General features: G+C 39.7%; 1 protein-coding gene across 1 annotated transcript in view; it reads right to left on the minus strand.

The window, feature by feature from the left end:
- Positions 1–26,995, minus strand: part of tbkbp1 (TBK1 binding protein 1) — a 44,430-nt gene that overhangs the window by 9,657 nt on the left and 7,778 nt on the right. The window contains exons 2-7 of the mRNA XM_087784107.1: positions 13,016–13,274; positions 9,206–9,331; positions 6,676–6,780; positions 4,898–5,045; positions 1,979–2,181; positions 992–1,053 (exon numbers count right to left, since the gene is read on the minus strand). Coding sequence (XP_087640233.1) covers positions 992–1,053; positions 1,979–2,181; positions 4,898–5,045; positions 6,676–6,780; positions 9,206–9,331; positions 13,016–13,258 — 887 coding nt within the window. The 5' untranslated portion in view covers positions 13,259–13,274. The remainder of the gene's footprint in view (positions 1–991; positions 1,054–1,978; positions 2,182–4,897; positions 5,046–6,675; positions 6,781–9,205; positions 9,332–13,015; positions 13,275–26,995) is intronic.

Consider the following 26,995-nt stretch of genomic DNA (forward strand, 5'->3'; position numbering starts at 1 on the left):
CATTTCTAAGAATTCATCAATATTGCCAAGTTCACTAGTAAACAATGAACCTTGTTGGATGTGAAAACATATCAAATCCACTCAGAAAGTGAAGGAAGTTTGGATTTAACCAACCACCTCGCTAACCACCTGGCTGTTACCCTCATGATCTAAGTGTGTTTTGGTTTCATGTAGTCATCCTACTTCTCTTTTCCACTCCATTTTACCTGCAGTAAATCAAATGATCACCCTGTCAGACAAACATCAAGGCCTCGCTCTCTTTCATCCATGGTGTCAAAAAAATAAAATCTATATTATCATCTTTATAGAGGGATCAACAAAGTTTTTTTCTATCTATTTATGCTGGTTTGTCTTCTTGTTGAGTTGTTCTGTATATATTGAATGTAAAAAGTAGATTTAAAGATGTACTAGACTCGGGTTAAAGGTTTTTTTAGAAGGACACGAAATGATTATCTAACGTCATGAATCATCTCCATAAAGATTTAAGCTACATGCCAAACAGGGTTATTTGGCCCTGAACTAGGCAATGCAAGGTTGCCATGGCAACAACAGAGCTCCTTTTCTTCTCAACATAAATAGAAGAAACGTTTTTTTTTTTTTTTTTAAAGGTTGATGTAAAAGGTCTTTAGAGACTATGATTGAAAGACAGGACTTCTGTTAGAATATTTACTTTTATTTTAAGTTTGTGTTTAGAAATACATTTGATTCGATGTTTGATTCTCAATCGTAGTAATGACTAATAAGTGGTAGAAAAAAAAAGGTCTCCTGTGAGCCAACAGTGCCACCCTCTGTCCAGACCGCTCTCCTGCCAAACCTCTGTCAGGAGAGGAACATGCTGTCTCTTCCACATAAATAACACCATTTAGCTTCAGAAAAGAAGTCATTTTCTCACCACAGGGGCTCACATCAGCTTTATCTGCTGCTACAAAGTTATCAGGAATCTTGAAAAAAAAAAAAAAACCTTTTCTCATGACTTTCTTCCATCACTTACTGTTCGTCTCCCACTTTCTTGATCCACTCCACGTCGCACTGTTTGCACGGTGACGTCATGTCCTGCCAAAGTGTGAAATGACATTAAAACACATCAGCTATTACATTCTAAAATAAGAGAGTCACAGGGATTTAATGTTTGGATTTTGGTTTTTAATAGAATCCTGAAGGTTTTTTCCTTTTACAGCTGACAAGCGCCCCCCGGGCTGCAAAGTGCACCCAGGGATTGCTCGACTGCACTTATAAGGCCCTCATGAGATCGAAAAATAAACTTTTTAGCTTTGTATTTTGAAATATTTATGATACGTATCTAAATATACTATAGGGCTTTTGTTTAAAGACTTTTTTCCTCTGTTCTTGTCATTTATTGTCCCTCAAAAAGATTTAAATGTCAACTCATTTGTATTTAAGTGTCTCTTAAATAGATCTTGTACATCTATTGTACTCATCAGTACGTGTCTGTTTGTACAAAACTCTCTTTTCATTCAAATATTTACATTAGAAAATTATTTTAAATCCTGCCAACTGAAAACACTTTGTTTTTCTGGAGATTAAATCTCGTTTACCATAACCACACCCTCTCTGCTGTTGATTGATCAAACATCAAGGTTTGTCAACGCTCATCATCGATCCCTGAAGTCTCCACCATCAAAGAACTCGTTGTATAAACAAAGCGGGGTGGGATTACAGCTGGCTGGAGGACAACTTTATAAAGTTACAACTTCAAAACATCTTCATGATGAGGGACTTACTGCAGTTTACTGTATTGTTTTTCTATCAAATAGAGGTTATACAAACGACAATAAAGTACTACTTTTGGCTCCTTTATTTTTGCTTGATGGCCCCTCACCACAGCTACATGTATGGATGCTTTAGGGGTAAAGATTAGACGAGCAGTTCTCTATTTAACACCAACAAAAATAAAATGTTTATCATTGGCATCATAAAGTTAAGGTGGTTTTAAAGGTTGTGAAACTCGACAGCATACTCTCTCCCTGTGGTTGTTCTGCAGGTGCCTCATCTCCTCCTTCAGTCGCTCACACTCCCCCTTCAGGTCCTCCTCGCGCTGACAGGCGCCCTGGGCCTCGTGCCGGACCCCTTCCAGCTCGGCCTCCAGGCGCTGCAGCTTCAGGTCGGACAGCGTGTCCAGGCTGCGCGAGCTCTGCAGGGTCAGTGCCGGGCAGTCCAGCACTGAGAGAAGAAAGAGACGCTTTACTCGACGCTGCGAGTGTGAAAAGGAAGAGAAGGCGATGGCGCAGGCATGTGGGCCACATGATCTGTGTGGGTGCGTCGGTGAGTCAGCTCTCAGAAGAATCCAAACCTGGTCTTAAACCGTAACTCCGCCTGCCTCCTCACACTCTTGCTTGTATTTTAAGGGGCGCACATATTGCGCGAACAGTCGGCACTACAGTTTGACCGCGTCGTCGCCATTCATACGCCTTCATATGGTCGCCGCAGAAGATGGTTGACTAGCATTTTATAAAACGTGACTGAGGAAGATGCAACACAAGGTCAAGCGATGATTAAACTGTAGTTTAAAACTACTTCCAGCGTACTGGAATACTATTGTTTGTTCTAATGTTACTTTAGGTCATAGAGTTAAGGTGCCAGGTTTGTTGCTGCATATCGCTGTACTATCTGAAAACTCATCACACATGACCGAAACACCAGGTTATCTGACCCCCCTTATTGAGAAAATACAAGATAAAAGGGTTCATATGTTCCATCCTTGCTCTATTTGAAAGCAGAAGGTTAAACCCCTGTGTTATCTCAGGCTTAAGATGAACAAACTCCACCACTACGTACGACTTTATGGAAGCCAGGGATAAACACACACACAAGGGATCAAACAATGACATTTGTTTTCAGGCCCTTAGGGTCACCCTGAGATTACACAAGGGTTAAGAAGTCAGACAGAAGTGTTTTCTAGTAGCAGATTCATTCATGAGTTTAATTGAATGTATTGTGTTTTTGTGCAGAATTGTATTTTAATAGTTGAGTGTAAAAAATGTAACTAAGAATTGTATTTATTTTTACATTCACAAGACATAATACTGTTCGATACATTGAAGTCAATGTTTTATTTGGTTTGGGTTGGGATTATTTTTAGTGAAATCTGTTCTTTTTTAGAGTTATAGACAAAAATGTATGTTTGTTTTAATGTCCCTAGTCAAGCTCAGTTGTCTTCATCTTTGTCCAATACGACAATATTAAAAACACCCAAATACCTCCATATTGCCCGCAATATAGCATGTTAGCATGTTAGCCTTTAAGCTTCTGCTACAAACAATCCTAAAACATAGACTGTTTTTCTGAACAATTCCTCTTGTCAAAGCTTCAATACAGCAGGGACGTTACAGACGAGCACCACGGATGGATTTGGATGTTTTTAAGTCTCTTTTTGAATTAATGTTTTTATGTAGCGACTGAGCTCCATCGCTACATTAAAATGAATAAATATTCTTGCCTATAACTAAAAGGAACAGATTACTCTGAAAAAAATCCCAACTCTTAGTCGACATGAGGGTGAGTAGAAAATGAGTTTGAATTTGGGGTGAACTATTGCAAAAGATAAGATAAATACGTAAGTAAATAAATAAGATCATTATATATGTTAAAATATGTAAAATCTAACCAGCTATAATAATAAATAAAATATGATATGAATAAAAATAATACTCAATTCTGGTTTCTGCACTATCATTACTAGTGTAGATTAACGTAATTAATGTAAAACCACACATGGTGTTTCTCATTCATTTCTATTAGACTAAATAATCAATTTGGTTTTTTTTTAACTCTGTGTTTAACTAAAATAAGAATAATATTAAACTAGCTTTGGCTTTAATCAATGCTATAAATAAACAATGTAACAAATCAACAAAATCAACTTATCTAATCCAAATAAGTTACAACAACTAGTATTATTGTTACTGCCTTCCATTATATTTATATTTGAAGTACTTTTACTGTTTTTCTTATCTTTTGTATTGTTTGTTACACTGTTGTATTGCTGTCATCACTCACACATTTTAAACATCAATGACAATTATTGAATTGCAGATAAAAGGACAAAAAATAAAGAACTTTAAGTATCATAAAAAGTTGAGCTAGTAATAAATCGAAAAAAAAGGATCTACATAACAAAATGAGTTTTGTGTGTTGTTGAGTGACCACAATCTGATTTGTGGTGTGTGATATGAAAACACAATCCATTGTCGTCGAAATCACAATACATGTTAGAGCTCCAAGCAAACATTTTGAAAAAAAAATGAACATTAGCCTTAATTATTCAAAACCCTGACTATGAATATTGATGTGTGTGATTGAAAAATCTATTTGTGTACCAGTAACTGCCCTTTTCCAATCTCTCTCTGCAGTCTCACACATCACTCCGGAGAAAAACACAAGCTCTCCTGACTACAGCAGCATTCAAGGCTCTTCTATTTGTCATAATTGAAAGAAAACAAGGTCATCTGTCAGGTATTGTGCTTCTCAAAAGAAAACCCAAGATTGATTTTGTTGTTCCTGAGCAGGCATACTTCCTCCTCAGACACGCTCCAACAGTTTACATTGAATCATATCTCATGGATCTCAAGTGTTTACAACTTACAGCAAATCACAATAGAGATCTCTCACCTGTGCCAATAGAATCAAACCACGCTACAGATTGTTCATGAAGCCAGAGTGATTTAATTTCATTCGCCTGCGTGCCTGCTTTCTGCTGCTGTAACCACAGACAGGCAACAACATGGTGTCCATGGAGACTCTCAGAATGAACCGACCCGGGGTATATTAATGCATCCCATCAGGGTTCATTAGAAACGTTGTATAACACACAATCATATTTTAATAAACCATCTTTCAAGGATCCAAGTGAGGTGTGTTGAGCATCATTGAGACTCACTGTGAGCGTCCGGGCCTGCATGCAGCTGCAGGTACTGCATGTCTTTGCTGTGCAGCTGCATGTTGAGCTTCTGCAGAGAGCTTTCCCGCTGCCTCAGAGCAGACTCCAGACTGAGGATTCGCTCCACATGTTTATCCACCAAACCACTCTGAAATCACACACGACATTTTGTTTCAGTGAAATGACCGATGCTTTCGTCTGTAACTATTAAGGATTATTGACTGTACTTGTCATTATTACAACGAAAATATCAACTTCCATTTGGTGGTGTTTTTTTATTAATACATTGAATGTCACAAAATATAAAATATACAATTATAAAATAAGGTACAAGGTGGCAGCACAGCCACCTCACAGTAATAAGGTTGTAGGTTCTCTTCTCGCTTGAGCAACTTGCATCCTTTCTCTGTAGATCGTTTTGTTCTCCCTTTGTTTTCTTGGGTTTACTTCAGGTCATATGGTTTCCTCCCACAGTCCAAACACATGCAGTGGTGAAATGAGTGCAGTAAATTGTGTGAGAGTGAGCATGAATGGTTGTGAGTGTATGTGTGTTCCACGCCTCAGACCCTGAACAGCTGGGACACCATGACCCCGATAAGAGAATAAGCGATAGAAAATAAATGAAATGAATGATTATTGTTATTCAAAACAAAAGAAAATTGTTTGTGAGAACCAAATGTGTTTATAAAATCGATCTGAATGAGGGATAACATTATGATCTTTAAAGATGAACAAAAAAAAAGTGCAACAGAAAATTACGCTAAAGTCAAGACCACCTTGTGATGTTAGTGACGTACAGATGACAGTTTAAATATCATTTATCAGATGATGTCATTAAATTGTTGACCTTTGGTCGGCCTACTCAATTAGTACACTCCAAGTGAAATGTTGAAATAAATAAATCATTAAATGCATAAATAAATAAATGTTCAAGCAAGTGAAATACTTAAAGGGCAACTCATGTTAAAACCCAACTCTCCTGACTCACTCCCATGTTTCAAATGTTGAAGTCTTCCTCTCCAAGATGCAGTAAGTCTTTCATCATGACCGTATTTTGGAATTATTACTTTATAAAGTTCTCCCCTGTCTGAAATCTCAGCGAATGAGAGGTTATGAGAGGTAAGTCCATTATGATATATTTTTTTTTTAGAATCCCTTATTTGTCCCACAAGGGGAAATTCGGTGGTGCTTTTTACAGCCATTCACACATACTGATGGGAGTAGGCTGCACACCTGCGCCAAGTCTACCATCAGCAGCAATCAGGGTAAAGTGTCTTGCTCAGGGACACAACAACACAAGCTTGTCTGGAGCTGGGATTGAACCTGCAACCTTTTGGACTGCAGGCAACCACTCTACCATCTGAGCTATGTCGCCCCTAAATATAATAATGGCTTCACTCCTCCTCCAGCCAGCTGTCATCACACAATGCTTTTTTTATACAATGAGTTCTATGGATGTGGAGACTTGCTGGATTAATGACACACAGTGAAAAATCTTAATGCTGGGTGGGTGTGGTTATTTCATCTCCAGAAAACAAAGTGTTTTCAGTGGGCGGAGCTCAAGTGCATTTTGTAATATAAACATTTCAACGAAAATAGAGTTTTGTTCAAGTACAATAGAGTCCAACATCCATTTAAGACAAACTTATTTAACACATTAGTAACATTTTTATTAATTTCCATACATTTCATTTTATTTTGATGATGTCATTTATTGTCCTTCACACACTGGAACTAACTTGTGTGTGAAGCTAACACAACAGAGCAATGTTTCTTACCATTTTATCAAGATCTCTCTGCATGTTATTCTTCTCCATGTGAATCTTCTCGTAGGCCTGGATCACGTCCTCCAGCTGCTCCTCCCTCTCTTTCCTCTTTTGAAGCTACAAAGAAAATAATTTGGGACAGACTGAAAAGGCTTTTCTCCGACATACATTCTCCACATTCTTTAAAAAGTGGAATCAAATCTTCAATTTCCGTTTCAACGAGCGTGTTGTATAAGAGCAGATGTAGGACACTAACGCTCAGCGCGTACATAAGTTATTCCTCTCCAGCTTCTCGCGCAGAGAAATCACAATCTCAATGAATGTTCCTGCTCACCATGCAGCTCTGCAGTGAGTCATAACAACACACGTGGAGGTCAGCGAGTGTCAATGGAAGTGTTTGACGATAATCTGACGCCGGAGTTGGAAATAAAATAGATTTCCGATGAAGACGAAAGTCAATTGAAAACATGTGGAGAGCTTCAGTCACATCTTTCTCTCGCTAAGAAGAAGTGAGAGAAAGAGTACAATGTATTCCGTGTGGCTATGGCAACATGCTTTGAGCGGTGTCAAGGTTGAAATGAAAAGAAATAAAAGCTGCAGTACAGTTATGAACACTGTCAAATAGTCACTCTTTACTTGTATGAATGAATGAAAATTGTTTATTTTGGGCATGTCAGTTTAAATCATCAACATCACACTTCATTGTAGTTCACATATTACATGCATGTCCCGAAAAGGGAAAGGCGGGAGAAGCAGAAGCTTATGTAGTCTCGCCCCCGTTACCCTCAGAATGAAATCATAGTCATAATCATGTGTTCTGTTCCTCTTCTAAATGTTTGATCACATTTTCACGCTTGCAGGGGTTTTACATTATATTTAACGTAAATAAAATATCCAATCAAAGCTAAGATCTTTTATTTCTGTTAGCCTAGTGAAGTTGTCCCACTTTGACGGCCCTATGAGCTCTGCTCGCTTCGTCCATGTCCCGGTGTGTATTTTTAAATGTTCTGCTCCGAGGGCATGGAGCTCTCGGGTCCCTCAGACGCAGGAAGCAGCTGCACGGCAAGCAAGTTAATGTGCGAGGCATTTTACATGCAAAGTGGAATTCTCCGAGTAGAAAATGATCATATTTTCGACTCTTGATTGTCTGGTTTGCACTTGAGCGTGCCCAGCGAGCCGCGGTATACTTCATTATTCTGCCGGGTGTGAAGTTCCTGCTGCTCGCACAAGCCTCGTCCTTCTCTGCCTTCACTTCCATCTCGACCAGTGTGAGCCGTGGACCGGTTGCAACATGGAGGCGAGATGTTATTTAATGAATCACTGTAAAATGTTTCGCCTTCATGAAAAAAAACCCTGACCTTTGTGTCACAGCACCTTAAATGAAGGTCTACTCCCTCCAGTGATCGTTTTCACATCCTCTTACAATTCAAACAGATTCAGGGATGGTCCAATTATAACATCCCATTGAAACAGAACAGAGGAATGAAAGGCAAAGTCCCTTAACACAGAGGTGCTTTCTTAAAAAATAATTCTGCTGCAGCAGCAGATTGAAAGGCTTTCTAATTTGAGAGTATTAGACAGAGACCACCGGCTCTGGTCTAGACTCACTAAACTCCACAAATGAATGAACACATGTGCTTTTAGGTTTTGTTGCAGTCTGTTAGTCACATTGCAGACACAGCAGTTACTACTTGATTGATGACTCCTTTTGAAGAAAACAACATTTTTAAATGACTGTATATGTTCAATTTTCCACATATTGAGATTTTCACCAGGTCTTGAGAAACTAATAGCGTCAAAAAATGATGCTTGTCCATCTTGATGTTCAAATTTTTACGTTGAAATACTGTCACATCTCAGATGTGGGTGGGGTGTAAGGCCAGATCAGATCACTAATGTAAGCAGCATGACAATTAATATTTCTGAAAGTAAGAACCAGAATTTAAAAATTGATCCTGAAACAAACTGGCAGCCAGTGAAGAGTTTTGATGATCGGGGAAATGTGAGTTCTTCTACTAGAGCAGGTCAGAATGTTTTTTTCTTCCTGGTTAATTGAAATGTTTATCATATAAAAAACACAGTCTCTGACTCACTGAAGTAGTTTGGTCACATGACACTCACAGACTCTCCAAAACAAAGTTGTGTCGTAAAGATCATAGTTACAATTATAAATAAATGTTTTTGGTCGAAACGTTATGTATTGATGCTTTAACATTTATTTCCTAATACAATTGTATAAAGAAAAAGTTTTTTATCTAATAATGTGGGTCCCTGAATGGTGGTAGAATTTTTGGTTACTTTAGTAGTACAGGTTAGTAGTTACACTAACAGTAATAGTGCTTATAGTAGCATCACATGGTCATTAGGGGAAGTAGGTATTCTCGTCTACCAGGGTAGTAGAGGGACACTCAGCATTTGAGATGGATTATTATTAAACTGTGAGAAGAAAAGTGGATTCATCATCAAGTATATAAGCAGTCTTGTTCATTTTAATGATCTGATTTAAGTGATAGTTTTGTCTTGTAGACGTGGTTTCACTTACCTCATGGGTCAAGATGTTGACTCTCTGCTGCAGATTTCCGTTCTCCGAGTGCAGCAGAGCAGTTTCCTTGCTCTCGAAGGAGCAGTAGGAGTTTGTGTCGTCGCCAAATTCATTGATCATCGGAAACTGCAGACCAAACAAACACGTTATACAACGACTGTCTTTTAGAGGAGAAGCTGTCCAAAAGAAAAAAGGGGTTTTGCATTTCTCACTTGTTTGCATAATTTAAAGTTTGTAACATCTGCAATCTGTAAGTTTCCATCCAGGATCATTAAAAATGAATCCGTTTGGCCCAGATTCCATTCTGTCCATCACTGTCACGGTGCAGATGTTTCTGCCTTGCAAAGACCATTGAAATGTTTTTTTTAATCTGAACTTTTCCTACGATCAATTGGATGTTTTTTGTCACTACCAAAGATTTTCAGGCTTTTTGTGTAGTCACAGCGCATGGTAAGACAAAGAAAACACAATTTGTGTCTGTCAATGGAAAACCAACAGTAACGACACATGCCAAGAAAGAGCATTTTTAGTTTTTAAATTAAAAAAACGTTTGAGAAAAGTGCTTCTGCATCAGGAGAAGAGATTGGAAAGCTGGAATAAAGTGGATGTTGAATTCCTTTAAAGGGAACTAATGTGTTGATTTAAGTGTGTGTTAAACTGATCTTAGTATAAATTGTTCTCATCAGTATGTGTCTGTTTGTACAAAACTCTCTTTTCATTGAAATATTTACATTAGAAAATGCTCTTAAGCCCTGCCTACTGAAAACACTTGGTCTTAAATTGTGTTTAGTATAACCACACCCACTCTGCTCTGATTGGTCAATCACCAAGTTTTGTCCACATGCGTCATCAATCCCGGAAATCTCCACCTCCAAGGAATTTGTTGTATAAACAAATCGGACCGTAATTACAGTTGGCTGGAGGAGAAGAGAAGCCATTATTACGTCATAATGGACTCTGCTCTCGTAACCTCTCGTTCGCTGAGATTTCAGACGGGGGAGAACTGTATAAAGTAATAAGTTCAAAACAGGTTCATGATGAGAGACTTATTGCATCTTGGAGAGGAAGACTCTTTGTACATGCATGTCTGCAGAAGGTCTCCAGATGGTTGATACTGAAAAAGTGAACTCTGTGATTGGTTGGATTCACCGTTTCACACTGGTACCACTTCATTTTTAAGAAAATTATTGATCTGCTTTCTCTCTCTCCTCGTGTTTAAATCATGCAGAGAAGTATCACGCAGTATTCTTTGCACTTTCAGGACCTTCCTGTGCTCTGTTTGCCATAAAGGAGATTGGGAAAAGGGCTTGTGGGTACTCTCAGTTTGGCACCTGCTGCAGAATCACTTAAATCTCAGGGAGCTGGTCTCCTTAAATTGTGTTTTTCCTTCTGCCCGTCTTGACCTGGTCTCGCTTGAAAAATAGGTTTTTGATCTCACGAGCCCCTGCCTGGTTTAATGAAAATTTAATAGAAATTGGCGGTGTGGCGATAATGCTACCAAACAAGAGACAAAACCATTGAGTATTCTTAGAAGATATAAGCAGCAAAGGACTGATTCACTTCACATACTGTTGATTCTGCTAAAATTAGACGCGACAATATCAATACCAACTTTGAACGATCAAAAGCTAACACCGGCTTTGTTTAACTGAGCTGAGATATAATAAAAGACAGCGTCTGGATCTGAGCTCAAAAAATCATGTTCTCCCAGTCAGTGCAGGCACTTTTATGATCGCTGGAACTACATGAAGGTGTAGACAGACAAAATGATCTTAAGTGGAAGAGGGGGGGTGGCTAGACTTTTTTAACAACAAAAAAAAGATTAAAAAAAGACAATGATTTTGTAACTCAGACCAAATGGTGTTTTTCTGCTCAAAGTAGAACTGAACAGTCTGTGATTATGTAACGTCGGACCTAAACGAACGCATTTACATTCAAACAACCGCACATTAGCTTCCAGCCATTTCCTATGTGGCGTCAGGGCGGCAGATGCGAGGACTGTTTGAGGGAAAAAAACAACTCTTTTCCATTTAGCGGAACACATTTTTTTTGCTCAGTTTAACAGTAAATGTCCAAAAGCCTCGGGGGAGATTCCAACGTCAACCTCTTGCATCAGCGGGTTGCGTCTGTTCCGACCTTGAATGACATTGACGCAGCAGACAAGGGGTTAAATACCTCTAAACAGGAGTCAGGGTTGATTTTGCATCATCCAAAGCTAAACTATTAGAATAAAGGGGTAGAGATACAAACAAGCAACATCTGGATTTGTTCTCCCAGAATACAGCCTGTGTTAACAGGGACGTCCTCTTGGGCATTTAGTCACAGCTGCTCCTCTTTATTTACGCTGACATTTATTTTTAGATCTTACATACAGATGCAGGACAATAAGTGAGATTTTGAGTGGCAGATGTTCCATGATTGTCCTTATATGAGACAAATGTCTCCACACTTGGTAGGCTTTAAGAGTCAAGCAGAATTACTTGGAATTTGACCAAGACATGACCGTGTATTCATTAATAAAATAACTTGTCGTCCAATGATGGTCGTCTCAAGAGGACACACCACTACTCTCTCTTGACTATTCATACAATCGTGACGTTGGCATCATCTCAGGATGAACAAGTTCCGGTCTGACATGGTCTTGGAGGATGGTCGGCCTACCGTCTCGGAATAAAAAAACTAAAAAAAACTTGGGATATTTATGACCCTGCGGTCCGAGATCAAACACCAGCGCAGCTTTAGCTCTTTTCATCTTTGTGTACGAGTTCTCAGCCTCAGCGTGAAAACACTGCGGGAGAAGTCAGTCCTCTCGCCATTTTAAAAGGCCTGGGAATCAAGAACCCTGCATCTGACAGATCAGGATCTCATTGACCACTGCTCACAGCCCAGAGGTAAAAAAAAAGGAAAAAGAAAAGTACTACTAACTGAAGGATCGAATAGTTACATTCACTTAAATAAATACTTTCCGATCTCTATCAATACATAAATAATGGATCTTACACATCATTCATGAATATATGCATAGTTGCTTTATAAAGTATTGAACTGATAAATAAATAATAACACATGCAATATATCAAATTCGCTTCTCGGAAGGATACATCAGACTCTTATTATGTTCTTATGAGTGAGAGATATGTTTTTTGAAGATAAAGAACATTATAATTTTCACTTTTAATAATTACCATAATCTTTTAAATGTATTTCATGAGCACCTAAATAAATACATGCACATTTAATCAATTGTACTTTGTTTCTAAGTGTATATAAGGTGAGAAAATGCTGTTTTCCGTGTGTTTGTGTGTGTGTGCATTTTTTCTGCCTCGTCTGTGTCTCAGGTGATTACTTCAGTGTTTTCACCTGATGTTAGAAATCACTACCCTAGCCTCTTGTGTTGTGCGACTTCCATGCCATGTGTTCTTCTCTAGAAGTTCTTTATTTTGTGAAGATCTTTTAGTTCAATTGTTTTAATGCCACTACCTGTGAATACTTTTTTGCTCCATGGAAAAAATAATGAAGTTCATTTAAAACCTAGAGACTACAGTATGAGTATGAGCCATGCAATCCATAAGGAATAATTGTGTGTATTAGACTTATATAATAATAATAATAATTGGAATTATTGTTGATTTATTTATTTTATTCTAGTCTGGAATAAGGCAAATAGTTATGTAATGTGTACACTGTTCCCAGATAAACAATTGAAAGACATTTTCAGGACCAGACTTATTATTCAGTTTGATTAAATTCTCTTTACTTTAACTCTGTTGTCATGGAGACATTGTTTAAGTAGCAGAACAAAACGTCCACCTTGATCTCATAGATCTTCAGCTTCCTCTTGATGCTGCTGTTCTCTCTCTCCAGGGAGGCCAGCCTGGTCTTGATGTCCTGATAGGCCGTGAGGAGCGTAAAGTTGGAGGCAGTGTAGACGTCATCAGATGGAAGAGGCGAGGATCGCCACACGACGCTGCCACAGCCATCCTCTTTCATCCCCCCTGCGTCGCCGCCTCCTCCCAGCAGCCCCAGCTCTCCCCCGCCGAACAGAGACTGCATCACTCAGAGCGTCGACCTGTGGACAGACAGACGCTTGAAATATTAACCGAGATTGTTTTTGTGTCCAATTCAACGCATCCGCCTTAAAAACAGACACTGCAATGCTCGCATGAAGCTATTTCAGCTCCAGAAAAGGCATGAGACTGCTGGCAGAATTAGAAAAGGAACAAGGCAGCATTCAAATGAGAGCAGTTGGACTGCTGGCACACGTAAAATATTCAGGACTCTGTGTATGGAGAGCAACTGAAAAGGAAGCATTGTAAAACCAAAAAATATATTTCATCAGTTTTTATTACTCACACATTTGCAAAAATATCTTCTTTACACATGGAGATGAAAGCAGATCTCTGTGTCCTGAGGTGTTACATTTTAAATGATGAATTTTGTCTTTCATCCAAACTAAGTGTTTTCTTCTTTCATGTTTAGTGAGAAATGAAATTCAAATTAGCGCTTCTTTTCAAATGAAAATATCACGAGAGATTTGATCAACCAAGTGTACCCTGTGAATATTGATGTGGAGGAACGTGTTTTCTGAGAGATCGAGACTTTCTAGATACAAAACAACATGAGGAGTTTGGAATAAGTGAAAATGTTAATACTTGTTGAAACGTTGCCTCTCTAGAAGGGATTGATCCTGTCAAACATGGATGGATAAAGTATCTGTTCAAGTCTGTTCAAAATGCTTTGTTGGAGAAACGGCTCAAACAATGCTGCCAAAAAGGGTCGACTGCATTTGTATTTTTTGTGAAAGAAAAACATTTTGTTTATCATTAGGACCCATCCTGTCACATTCCCCTTCCTGGGGCTTTTATTTTGTACAGTTCTTTCCTGTGTTTCGTTGCTCTCCTGAAAGTCGGTGAGTGCAGTGCTTTGCAAGATCCACGGCTGTCGACTATCAGGACAATTAGCGTTTCATATCCACAAAGGTTTAGTGAACCAAGTTTCACCAAACTTTTCAGATGGCAGTTTTCCTGATTCCTACGACTTCTCCTGGACCTGAAATTGACCTACTTACCTTACCTTTAACTATTTTCATCAGACTCTCTGTGAATACCTCCTTGATGTAATACTTGTTTACAGCAGTGATTCCAAACCTGTGGGCCATGTCCCCCTTGTGGGCCGCAAAGGTATTGCAATTGGGTCGCAAAATTGTTTCCAAACTGGTATCATTTTTTTTGTGGGTGGGTGGATGTAATTATATAAAAATAAAAATACACATAATAATGTTTTAAATGTTAAAACTCGTTAAGTTTTAAAGGACAGTAAACATTTTCAAATATTCTTTTCATTATATATTTTTTCCTTCGAGTATTATACATGTGACAAGGAAATGAGAACGCATTATAATGCTTTCGTATTTATGGGGTCGGAGGTTAGCCCCAAAGGTTTTTAAAAGTAGGCCTTGAGTTGGAAAAGGTTGGGGACCACTGGATCAACAAAGTTGTATCTCTCTCTCTACAGCATGAAAGGAGTCAAATCTATTTAATCCGTAGACACACAAACACAGTTCATAAACCGCTTAATTAAACAGTGAGCTGGTGTCTGACATGGTTTGATCTTAACGCCACAAATAACTTGAAAAAAGGTAACAGAGCTCTAAAACAAATGTTCATTTATTAGATTGAGTAGATGAAAAGCAGCATGTTTATAAAATGAGACAAAATGTGGAGTCAGAAGTCATTGTTAGATTAACGATTTTGTGATAAAGTGCAGCTCAACCAGCTCACCAAATCGTGAGTTAAATCAACAAAATATTTATCGGAGTTAAGGAGCACGGCTGCTCCATCACACCGGGACAAACAGATTACACAACAGTCTCCAAAATACCTTCAAATGCACCACTGCTCTGTGCAAAATCCTTTCTTTTCCAAACTAAAAATACACTGATGCACTCTGATTTTTGTTCTCTGGGGAATTGGAATGAATCAGCACTTTTGTGAGTTATACTGTAGCGAAACTGCCGAGGAGATTCTGGATGTTAGATGTCAAGTCTTGGTGCGCTGACTTTTTCTTTCTTGTGTAAGACATGATGTTCGGTGAGGGTTCAGCGTTCCAGTTAGCATGGAGCTACAAGATATAGGCTGCATCTGTACATGTGCTGACATTAACAAATATAAACCTACTTATATCTTGACCACTCCTCATGAGATGCTATTGACTTAAGATTCTTAGACAGTTTCTGCATCAGCCTGTTGTCAAGCACACATGTAGAAAAGCACTGGGACACCACATTCCTTCACCGAGGAGCTCATTTTGTCTTTTGTAATTCAGGTTTTCTGCTCTTTTGGAAAAAATATTTATCTTAATCTACAGTCAAGACTGCAGGTTTCTGAGCATTTATTTTAACCTTTAACAACACAGTCACCAGGTGGTCCCTGCAACAGGGAAACTCCGAACACAGACACCTCTTGTAGGTCCAGGACATGTTCCTGCACGATCCCCTCCATTCTTCAGATAATATTGCTGACCTTTTTCCCTTCCTCACTGTTTTCTTGTCAGTTTCCAGCAGGTCCAGGTGTGTCTCTTAGACTGGTGAAATGTGCCCTTTTCTTCCATCTTTACCTTTTATAGATTTTGGAAAATGACTTGTAAATGCACTGAAAACTAAACACCTCAGTATTTCTCCACCTGTCTTGATCTAGTATTTCTAGAATCTTGGTCCCCATCCATTACTATGAATATAGATCTCACAAGTTTTCTTTGTTTTTTTTACTGCAAAGTTCCTTCATTATTCAATACAAATACCTCTAAGATTTCGACACATTTGATTTTTCTACTCTCACGTACTTACTTTTTTACTTTTTGATTAGCATTCCATGTGTAAACCTTATATAATGACATAAAGAGCATACTTACTCGGCTCCATTACTGGCGGCCTGCCGCTCGTGGCCTGCTGCTCACACACTAATGACTCCGAGCAACGCCGCTAAACAAGATTAATGGCACCTGTGATGTCACTGCCCTCTTTTTCAATGCGTCACCAAATGGAGATGTGGACAAAAGTCACACTCGACTTGGCATAGTGAACCGAGAGCCGTTTGAATTAACGACACTGGGGCCGTTACACAACAGCAGGTTGATGCGATGTGTACACTGCCATGGATGCTTTCCTGACTTGCAGCATGTGAGTCAGCTATTGCCTACTGAGCTATTTTAATCTGCTCCCATCCTCCATGGTGCTATTTTCCTTGTCTTTCAAAGAACAGAGGGAGAGGGGTGGTGACGAAAACCTCAACCCTTTTAAAGATTGACGAAATGATTTTCCAAATGACTACCTACGTTTATCATCTACACAATTGCTCTCCTAGAACAGTCACAGAATAAAATAGTCTAATAGTCATCTTGTTGATGACTGATGTTTACTCTAAAGGGGATTATGAACCTGATATGTGTTCAGTGTTGACACGCTCCAAGATATTAATGTTTTTTTGGCTCTACCTTTCTCTATCTCTCACTTTTACAATAGAACTTCTATTTGAGCTCCAAACGGATGTTTATAATTATTGGTGTGAATGTCAGGAGTGACACATGGACCGGGTTTGATAAAAGGCCATATGTAGTAGTTATGACATTGTTGCATGGCTGCTCCCTGCCTCGGATCCTTGTCATCCTAGGAGGGTATGCAAGTTACTCTTTTTGGTGGAATTTGTATGAAAATATATATATTGATTGATTGATGGATCGTTTTACAATGGGTTCTATTCCAGCCTCTCAACAGAGTGTGTTATTACTTGTTTCTAAGTTAATTTGAGAAAATCATCAAGTCATCAAAGTGTGTTTTGATGACTTCACATTTGTGGTTATGTGTCATAAATCTTGCACGGCTGGGTTGATTTCCGAAGGGTCTTTTCTCTCTTCTTAAGGAGCTCCGAAGCAGGAAGTGATCGCCAGATGGCCTGGTTTCTCGACCGTGATCGCTATTTGAATTCAAACTTTTGGATATTTCTGAGACTGTTTCTGATGTTAACAGCGTTTTTGGTAATAGTGTGTAGTTCTGCTCCAGCAGTGCCCTCCTGTGTTCTGGATTTTGTTTTTGCCCATGTTGGAGCCCGTTTTTGGATTTACCCTTTGTGGACTTTATTTATTAAAGACAGCAACTTTTGGATGTACTTGATTGTTTGACTGTTTCCGTTTCTGGCGTTTCTCCCATGAAATGATGTTTCTTTGTTTGGACTACTGAAAGTGCCTCTTAACCGCTTTGTGTGCTGTTGCTTTGTGATTTGGACCTTTAGAGTTTGTTTTCCTCAGGATTGTGTGTCGACCACTATGTGTGTTTTGTGATCCAGAAATTTGTATTTCTTTGTATTTCTTTTCCTTGAGGGTGTATTGACCACAAGTTTTTGAGTTCAAACATCTTGCCAGATTCTGTCAAACCTATTGTGTGATTTTTGTTTAATTGTTCTTGTTCTCTCTGACAGATTTATCAGTAACTTTAGATCACTAGTAAGTTGAGAACTGGTACAGAAGCTTCTATAGATCAGATCGTGACGCCAACTGAAGTTCATTAAAAGTTGAGCCAGCAGCAACGATTGAGTTTTTTCAGTCACATGGTGGAATGCCAATACCATAATGATTTGCCATGTGGCGCCCTGGCACAGGATCCCCGTCCACTCGATGATCTTTTATGTTTCAGATATAAATGACGGTTCTGGGCGAGGATGGATCATCAAGCGATTACATCACTGTCTGTCTTTCTGTGAGAGTGAAAGACACCTCATGAGTTTAGCCTTCACCTCTTTGTCTCAAACCATCTCATTTCCATAATCCGACACCACAAACCTCCCACGTGATTTAGGCTCAGGGACATTATTAAACACACATCCCACATAGACCGTTAATGTTGAGCATATTTCTTTCGCCGACACCTACACCTCGACAACTTTCCACTCACCAAATGTTTTGTACAGACAGAGTGTAATGGAGACGGTTTAGATTCAAGTACTATAGAAGATCTGATTCATGGTGGTGGAGTTAGACATTTATCAATCAAGTTTCTCTGACCTCTCACTGTTGTCTTAGCTTCTGCTCCTTCAACATCTCTCATAGACCTCTTTCCTTCATCTTTACCTCCTCCACCTCAGAGCTCATTTGTGGCGACTCCAGAAGCCCCACTGGACTGGATTCATGAGAGCAGATGCTTCACCAGAACAAGCCAGGCTTCATTACAGCCATTACCTCAAGAAGTCGTACATTACCTCGAGCACCACATGGCATCCAGTATTCCTCTGAGACGGTCTCATATCTTCACAATATCTCCATTATCCTTTGTTCCCTTGCACTGTCCCTCTCATGAGATTAAGACTCTGCTCTCTTCTATTCTACATAACTCCTTGAGTAAAAGGCCGGACAGGATTGCTTTCGTAAGTGGGTTTCACAAAATCATAGTCTTTGTCTAGAACATGAGGGTCACCATTTGTGCTGCGAAGAAAATTCAAGACATGTATGACACAACAGCAGCATCTTATAAGAAGCAAGAATATACTTCCCGATTAAAAGTTTATCCCTTTAACGTAACTCACTTAACATATACCATTTAAACTAAAATAGCCATGTCTGAAATTTCTGTAATTTACCAGAGAAAATCTTTGTTTTTTTTCAATTTCAATGACTTTTACCTGGGATTTACTACATGTAGAGATTAAAAAAAACCCAAGGGCAAGAAAGATAAGTTGAGTTTCTTGTCTTGTCTTGCAGTTCATGATCAAATATGTATTATAATGCTGATAAAGGATTAAATCAATACGAAGGTGAAAAGGTTCAATATTTTGGTTGGATCTGAAAGAACAATTTTCATTCTTCTTCTCTCTTCATCGTTCATTGTCTCCCTGCAGCAGCGCTAAAGAGCCCGGCCACATTTTATCGGCCAACTGTCTCTTTCCAGTGTTAAATGGCCCAGCTTGTCGCCCCGTATCCCTTTGACCGCACAGTCTGGACACTTGGCAGAGGAGATCCAGGGCAAAGGTGGAGCGCAGCGTTTAACTGCCGGACGCCCTCCAGAATCTCACTGTCACTATTGTGCTCCATGGTGTCCTTGAACACCAAAGTTTCTTTTCACCCGTGTATGAATAATGACAACGAGTTTTAAAGTCTTGATGTGAATTATAAAGTCTAATTTTCTTTCTTTCTTTCTTCACACATTCAACATTTCCGGGGCCAGATTCAAGAATTTTGGGAGGTCAATCATCCAGAGTGATGGACAAACCTTACAGGAGATGAAAATAAGTGCAGACAGGGACGGATAAGAAGTGTGGTCTGAGACAGAAAGGTGTCAGCCGATGTGAAAACGTGAGCAATAAGGTTCATAAAGAAGCACATACGTAGGAAAGATGTGGGTAGGGAGGAGGGAGGAAGATGACTTTCCTGGCAGCCCATTATGGAAAATGCATAAATAGAAACATTTATCTCTATCAGCACATTGTGTTATGATGCACAGTTGGTGGTGAACGACTTCTGGTCTCTTGTCACCAAACACTGAGATAATTATGCTACATTTAGCTTCCAAGAAAAGCAATTAAAAAGCAGATAGGTGTCATATTTTGTGCACGTACATATGTACTGTTGAAAAATAGCTGATATAGACCGTTAATTATTAGAGTGATACTGTTTGTCTGGCAGTCAAAATCATGTCTTGGAAGACCTACCTAGGAGTCCGGGCAGGAGCACAATTATTGACCACATGAATTCTCATTAAACCAAGTATTATCTATAGACATGTTTACATATTTCCCCTCATTTTTTCTATTTTAGTGCTTTGTTTAAGGTCAGGAAAATCTGTCGATTCAAGTCCCCACAAAGACATATTGAGAACGCGGGTGTGTGAGGACGGCCACATAAGAGCATGTGCAAATTGACTCTGGTGAGTTTGTGTTAAAAGGTTCTGTGAGGACAAGGCAGCAGAACTGCTTCTCTTTGTTTGCACGTCAGAGGGAGACCGATATTGACGTTCTAATCCAATGTCCTGGTTCCACATGAACGCCGCGCTTTGACCTTATTAAAGAATCAAGTCATGTTTCTGAGCAGGACGAATAATGTGATTGCTTTTACATTTAATCGCTCTTGTCACGAGTTAAAGGGATAAAACTCATTTTTTTGGCTCCATCTTCCTGAATGTATTTTGAAGGACAATTGATAAGCATCGCGGGAATGTTAAAAACGATTCTGGGGAAAAACGATTTAAATTGTGTCTTTCAACAAGAACAGACGAACCAAACACATGCTTGCAGAGGCAGAGAGTGACACTTGTGACATGAAGCAGTGGAACTCTGTCGGGAAATGTTGGAGGTCACAAGTGGATCAGAGTCTCTGTGGACAGCTGGTCCTCTGAGGACACGGACTTAGACTGAACAACCTGCTTGAAGTCTCTTTGGGGAACTTACTTATCAATGTTTCTAAAGTACATCTTTGACAGTTGTGTTAAGATCATAGATGTGCTGAATCATATCTGCATGAATTACTCTATACAGTCCTTTAAAATTCATCTGTTCCTCAACACAAATCTGCCGCTATAAAATGATTTCTAAATTAAAACAAAGCCGTGGCTCCACAGCCCGAAGCTTGCTATGTAATGAAGGAGGCCGACGCTGAATCTGCCTGATTTAGATCCCGCCTGATAGAAAGCTAATAGTTCTATTTAAAGAAAGATCTTCATTTAATAGAGTAGTGACTTGTGCGCCAGGGAATAGGTGGAAGATTATGGATATGAACGGTTGACTGGACTTATCTTTCATACATCCTGCTTTAGCCGTGGGATTATAGTCTCTTTTTTTTTTTAAACTTGAAATGATGCTATTAACTCTGGGAGACATAACTGACCAGAACATCCTCTACATTTCCCTACAGGACTTCCATACACCTACACACACACACACACACACACACTTTAGTGTTTACTCGGAGAACAAGTGAGCGTCCTTACACGGCGTGTCAGGTGAGGGAAAGAGCACCTATTTAAGATTCTGTGCTGCTCGCCATGATTCATCACCCTGCGAACAGTTCATGTAGGACACCTGGTGTGTGTGTGCGTGTGTGTGTGTGTGTGTGTGTGTGTGTGTGTGTGTGTGTGTGTGTGTGTGTGTGTGTGTGTGTGTGCATGTATGTGTTTTCCAGCCACTGCTGCTATTCTCTAGATTCATGACAGCAGCAGAATGAAGACAATGAGCTGACTGGCTGTATTACTTCTCCTTGACTCCTTGTTTTTTTTTCTCTGATCAATCTCTCCGTTTCTTACCCTCATCTTTTATTCCTGACTAACTTCGCCCTCTCTCCTCCTCCCCTACGCTTTATCTCCAGCAGCCATCCATCTTTGCCTCAAGTTCATCACAGATGCCTGAGTTTGTGCGTGTGTGTGTGTGTGTGTGTGTGTGTGTGTGTGTGTGTGTGTGTGTGTGTGTGTGTGTGTGTGTGTGTGTGTGTGTGTGTGTGTGTGTGTGTGTGTGTGTGTGTGTGTGTGTGTGTGTGTATGTGTGTGTGTGCTTGTGCTTGTGTGTGTGACTGAGAGGAAGTATTTCCCGCAATAGCCATCAATCTCTTTATTGAAGCCTCCACCAATCCGATAGTTGGATTTCCTCGCTCTGAAACAGGCAGCGGTTTTAACGCCATGAAAAAGGTACCAGGGTGTAAAACTATTCCGCTGGCAATAATGGACCACCGTGTTTACAAGATCTGATTCGCAAAGTCCAATTTCCCTCTGCCAGATTTCACACATCTGAATAGTCACTACATAGCTGACTAATCACAGACATTTGCTTTCATTCTCTGCTATTGACAAAGAGTGGAAGGAGCTTTGTGTCAGAAACAAGCAGCAGTTTCAGCTTTACAATGAAATTCATTGCTAGAAAGGATTCATCAAATCAAATCTGTCCGACGGATCCAGCGATCTTGAGATGCTCTCATGCCCAAATTGAATGGTGTGGATTTATTTTTCTCTCCTAATCAAACCTCATCAAGGCCCTGACAGGATCCTCTACTGGCTTGTCCTTCTTCCATGGATTAGCATTGCTTGTATTCTTTTATGGACAGTATAAAAGGACCAAAATCTACAAGACTTAAGGCTGGAGTGGGTGTGTGCACGACTTCCAGTTTTTCTGCCCCAGGTCTCAAGTGGACACTGGATTAACTGTGGAATTTTTACACTACTATGTACCATCATCACACCAGTACCAACACAGATATGTTTTTTTCGGTTTGGTGTCATTTTAACTGTTTCCGTTTTTTGGTCTTTAATACAAACATTAAAGATATATTAAAAAAAAAATAGTTGTGACAGAGATTCACAGCATTCTCAATCTTAGTCGTAGCCTCTAAAAATTATATGGACAGAAAAGCAACTCCTAGTCTGTTGCAATGGACAAAACGTTACCCCAAAACAATACTGGCAGAACTATACTTGTATTGTATTACTTGGAAAACACTCTGAAATATATTTTATAATTCCAAATTTTAGATCTCAAAACTCTTGGTTTGTCAACTGTGTTGGATTATACCGATACTCAAGTCATCCCTACTCATAGTCCCATAATGCACTGCAATGGATGAAGCTCTAAGGTAAAGTTAAAAGTGCCAACATTTAAAACACTTTTCCAATTCAACTGGAAGTTAAAAAAAAGAATTACATTTATATAAAATGTAAGAGGCAACACAAGGGATGCCACAAACACATTTGTTGTAGGGCCTCCAGGTCACCTAGACCTTAAGATAACACAAGGGTTAAGGATGTCACAATATAGGTTTTGTAGGTTTTCTGTGCATCACTTTCCAGACTCGTGCATCCACGTGCCCCACGAGTCACACGCAAGAGACGATAATAACACGTGCAAGCGAACAGTCGCTACTGTATGAAAAACACAAAACACGTGGACACAACGTAGAGCTAATATATATCTTTTCTTCCATCTGCACCGCTTCTCTCCTCACACACTTGTCTGACAGGCAGGAGCAGCATGTTGCTTTAATTAATCAGCAGATCGTCGGCGCTGGCAGCCAATTACACACTTTGAATATTTCTCTGCACCAGGTTAGAAACCACTCTTAGTTCTTTCACATGTTTTCGACACACATGTTGTTGCGTTGTGTACTTCTGGAGCTAGACTTACATGCTTATACAAGCTTAAAGGACCGTCGCTCTCTTTTTTATTCATTATTATTATTATCCGATGCCCCGAATCATCAATCCAACGATCGGTGAAAAATCCTTCTCCTTTTCTTTCCAACAACAGATTCATCCAAGTAGACACTCCCTGATCTATTGTTTTCTTCCTTTTCTTCTATCTATCCATTTGCTTTCTGGTGCACCTGCTCATCCATTTCTTATTCAAATTTACATCCATTTTTCAAGCCACTTTTAAATCGTTGTTCCCTTCCTCCTCTTCTCTACATTTGTCTATCCACCTGCCACTTATCAACTTAGTAAACCACACAGTGCTCGACCGTCACAGCTTTCCATCCAGTTTTCTCTCTCATCTGTGAACACTGCTGTCATCCATCTCTTTTTCCATCATTTATCTGCACCAGCTTTTCTATTAGTTCAATGGTTTAAAATATATACATACATTATTTGTATACATTACATTATATAAAGTAAATCCACTCTTCTCTGCTGCTCTCTTCAATGCTTTCACCACCAACTGCTCTCAACATCACCCAGTAGATATTATGTCCATTAAGACTAAGCACCCCCACCTACCAACCATCCACTCACCAATCCATCTATTCATCCATTCATTTTCCCACTTATATCCATCAATTTTCCCATCCATTTAACCATCCATCCCCACATCAATTTTTCCATCCATCCATCCATCCATCCATCCATCCATCCATCCATCCATCCATCCATCCATCCATCCATCCATCCATCCATCCATCCATCCATCCATCCATCCATCCATCCATCCATCCATCCATCCATCCATCCATCCATCCATCCATCCATCCATCCATCCATCCATCCATCCACATATCCATCCATCCATCCACTCACCAATCCATCTATTCATCCATTCATTTTCCCACCTATACCCATCAATTTTCCCATCCATTTAACCATCCATCCCTACATCAATTTTTCCATCCATCCATCCATCCATCCATCCATCCATCCATCCATCCATCCATCCATCCATCCATCCATCCATCCATCCATCCATCCATCCATCCATCCATCCATCCATCCATCCATCCATCCATCCATCCATCCATCCATCCATCCATCCATCCATCCATCCATCCATCCACTCACCAATCCATCTATTCATCCATTCATTTTCCCACCTATACCCATCAATTTTCCCATCCACTTAACCATCCATCCCTACATCAATTTTTCCATCCATCCATCCATCCATCCATCCATCCATCCATCCATCCATCCATCCATCCATCCATCCATCCATCCATCCATCCATCCATCCATCCATTCATCCATCCATCCATCCATCCATCCATCCATCCATCCATCCATCCATCCATCCATCCATCCATCCATCCATCCATCCATCCATCCATCCATCCATCCATCCATCCATCCATCTATTCAACAATCTATTTATCCATCTATGAATTTTCCCACATCTATCTATTAATTTTCTTACCCATCCATCCATCCATCCATCCATCCATCCATCCATCCATCCATCCATCCATCCATCCATCCATCCATCCATCCATCCATCCATCCATCCATCCATCCATCCATCCATCCATCCATCCATCCATCCATCCATCCATCCATCCATCCATCCATCCATCCATCCACTCACCAATCCATCTATTCATTCATTCATTTTCCCACTTATATCCATCAATTTTCCCATCCATTTAACCATCCATCCCTACATCATTTTTTCCATTAATTTATCTATCTAGCCATCCGTACTTTTACCAGAAACTCAACTATTATTTGTCTTGTTTATTTTCCCGATATTTCTTATTTATCCAACCGTCTTTTCTCATCCTTCCTTCTCTTCTCATTGTTCTTTAGTCAAGCTTTTCCTTTGATCGTTGATTCATTGTTGTATTTGGATGAATTCATCTCAAACGTGTTTATCCGTTTATCAATCATACGCACTTTGTGTCCGTCCTGCACGAAACCTGCCACTATAAATGATTCTGTGGTTTGTAGGAAGTGACTATTTAAGTGACACTGATGCGCCGCTGATGATTAATTCAGTGATTGACTGCAGAACATTCATGTCGGAGATGGATGTGATGTTTAAAGATACCGAAGGAAGACACAAGCGAGAGCCAAGTGTGAGTCAGTGCCCCGTGCAACTGGGACTATTCAAGCTGTCCTGGCTTTCAGGCTCTTTGATTGGCATCAAAGTAGAACTTGACCATAAGGGGGAAGTAGGCAGAGGGTAATGTGCGATGAGTTGAATACGTAAGAAAAGCTGTGAAGCTTTAAATGACCTAACAGTCATGAATATATTTGACATTCGATAAAAATCTCTAGTTTTGCAAACACATTATAGTGTTATAGTTGTCACCAATTTTGAAAGGTGCAGTGTTTTCCTGTTTCCTTTCATGTCAGTAAGTCTCCTGGTTAGTGGCAACAAATATGAAAAGCAATTTCTGACATTTCCACATGAAAGACTATTCACAGCAGATTAATGAAATATGTAAATCAATTCTTGTATTCACCGACTCGCAGTGAATGGACCGACAATGATAGCAGACGAACGAGGCTGTCAGAGCAGAGACAAAATAGGCGTGTGACAGACAAGAGTCGTGGACATGCACCACTGGCGGAGAAGAAAGAAAACAAGTGCAGTAGATCACAGATTGCCTGCCAGAAGAGAACAAAGAGAAAGAAGGGGCGAGGAAGTGCTGTGGGTTCAGGTTGATGAGATACATTCACCCGCTTCTTATTAGACAGACATTGTCACTCGTGCGTTGCAGAACACACACCGCAGCATCAAGCAACCATGAAAAGATTTTAAAATCATCATTCCTTTCTCGACTCCTGCAACTTTCGTCTTCGAGTATCCCCCGCATATTATATTCATGAAGGTAATTACACAATCTATTGGATTTTTTTTCACACAGATCAGCTCCATCATTTTGACTGATGACACGCGAGCGATCTTGTTATCGTGGCACGTTATATATGAGGCAGCATGTGAACATTTTGTCCTGAAAGTAAGAGCGAGAGGACGACATAATGATTTATGCAGACGGTGACAAACACTGATGGCTTTTTATCACTGGGGCAGCTCATGGGCTGTTAATGGGACTGAGTCGATCCTTTATTGAAATAAACGTTTTGCTTAATAGGTTTTTTTTTAGGACAGCTTTGGTCCAATTCACAGCTTGAATAAGGTCTTGAATGAAATTCATGGACATTCACTAATAAGTTTCAAGCATCATCAGCATCATCCATAGCTGGGACGGTCAAACGATCATACAACATGTTGTTGACCAGGCGGTAAAAAGACCAATAGCAAGGGGCTTGGCACCAAATTTAGGACCATCAGAGGTAGAAAAAGTGGCTAAAATATTATACTTTGATTCACAGAATTATTCTTAGCATTTGGGCTCGAGTTACCTTATATATGCCGGCAACAATTCACTCACTGCTGTGTACTTTCAACTCATACATTTGGAGCTGAAACACTGAAAATACAATAATCTTAAAATAACTGAACTCAACAAGTCGTCCTGGTCTACCTGACAGCTCTTCCCACCTGAGACCAAAATAGTCACGTACACTGAGAAATACATTGGCATATGGATGCCAAGCTA

Source organism: Callionymus lyra, chromosome 2, assembly GCF_982586985.1.
Source record: "Callionymus lyra chromosome 2, fCalLyr1.hap1.1, whole genome shotgun sequence".
Lineage (NCBI taxonomy): Eukaryota > Metazoa > Chordata > Actinopteri > Syngnathiformes > Callionymidae > Callionymus > Callionymus lyra.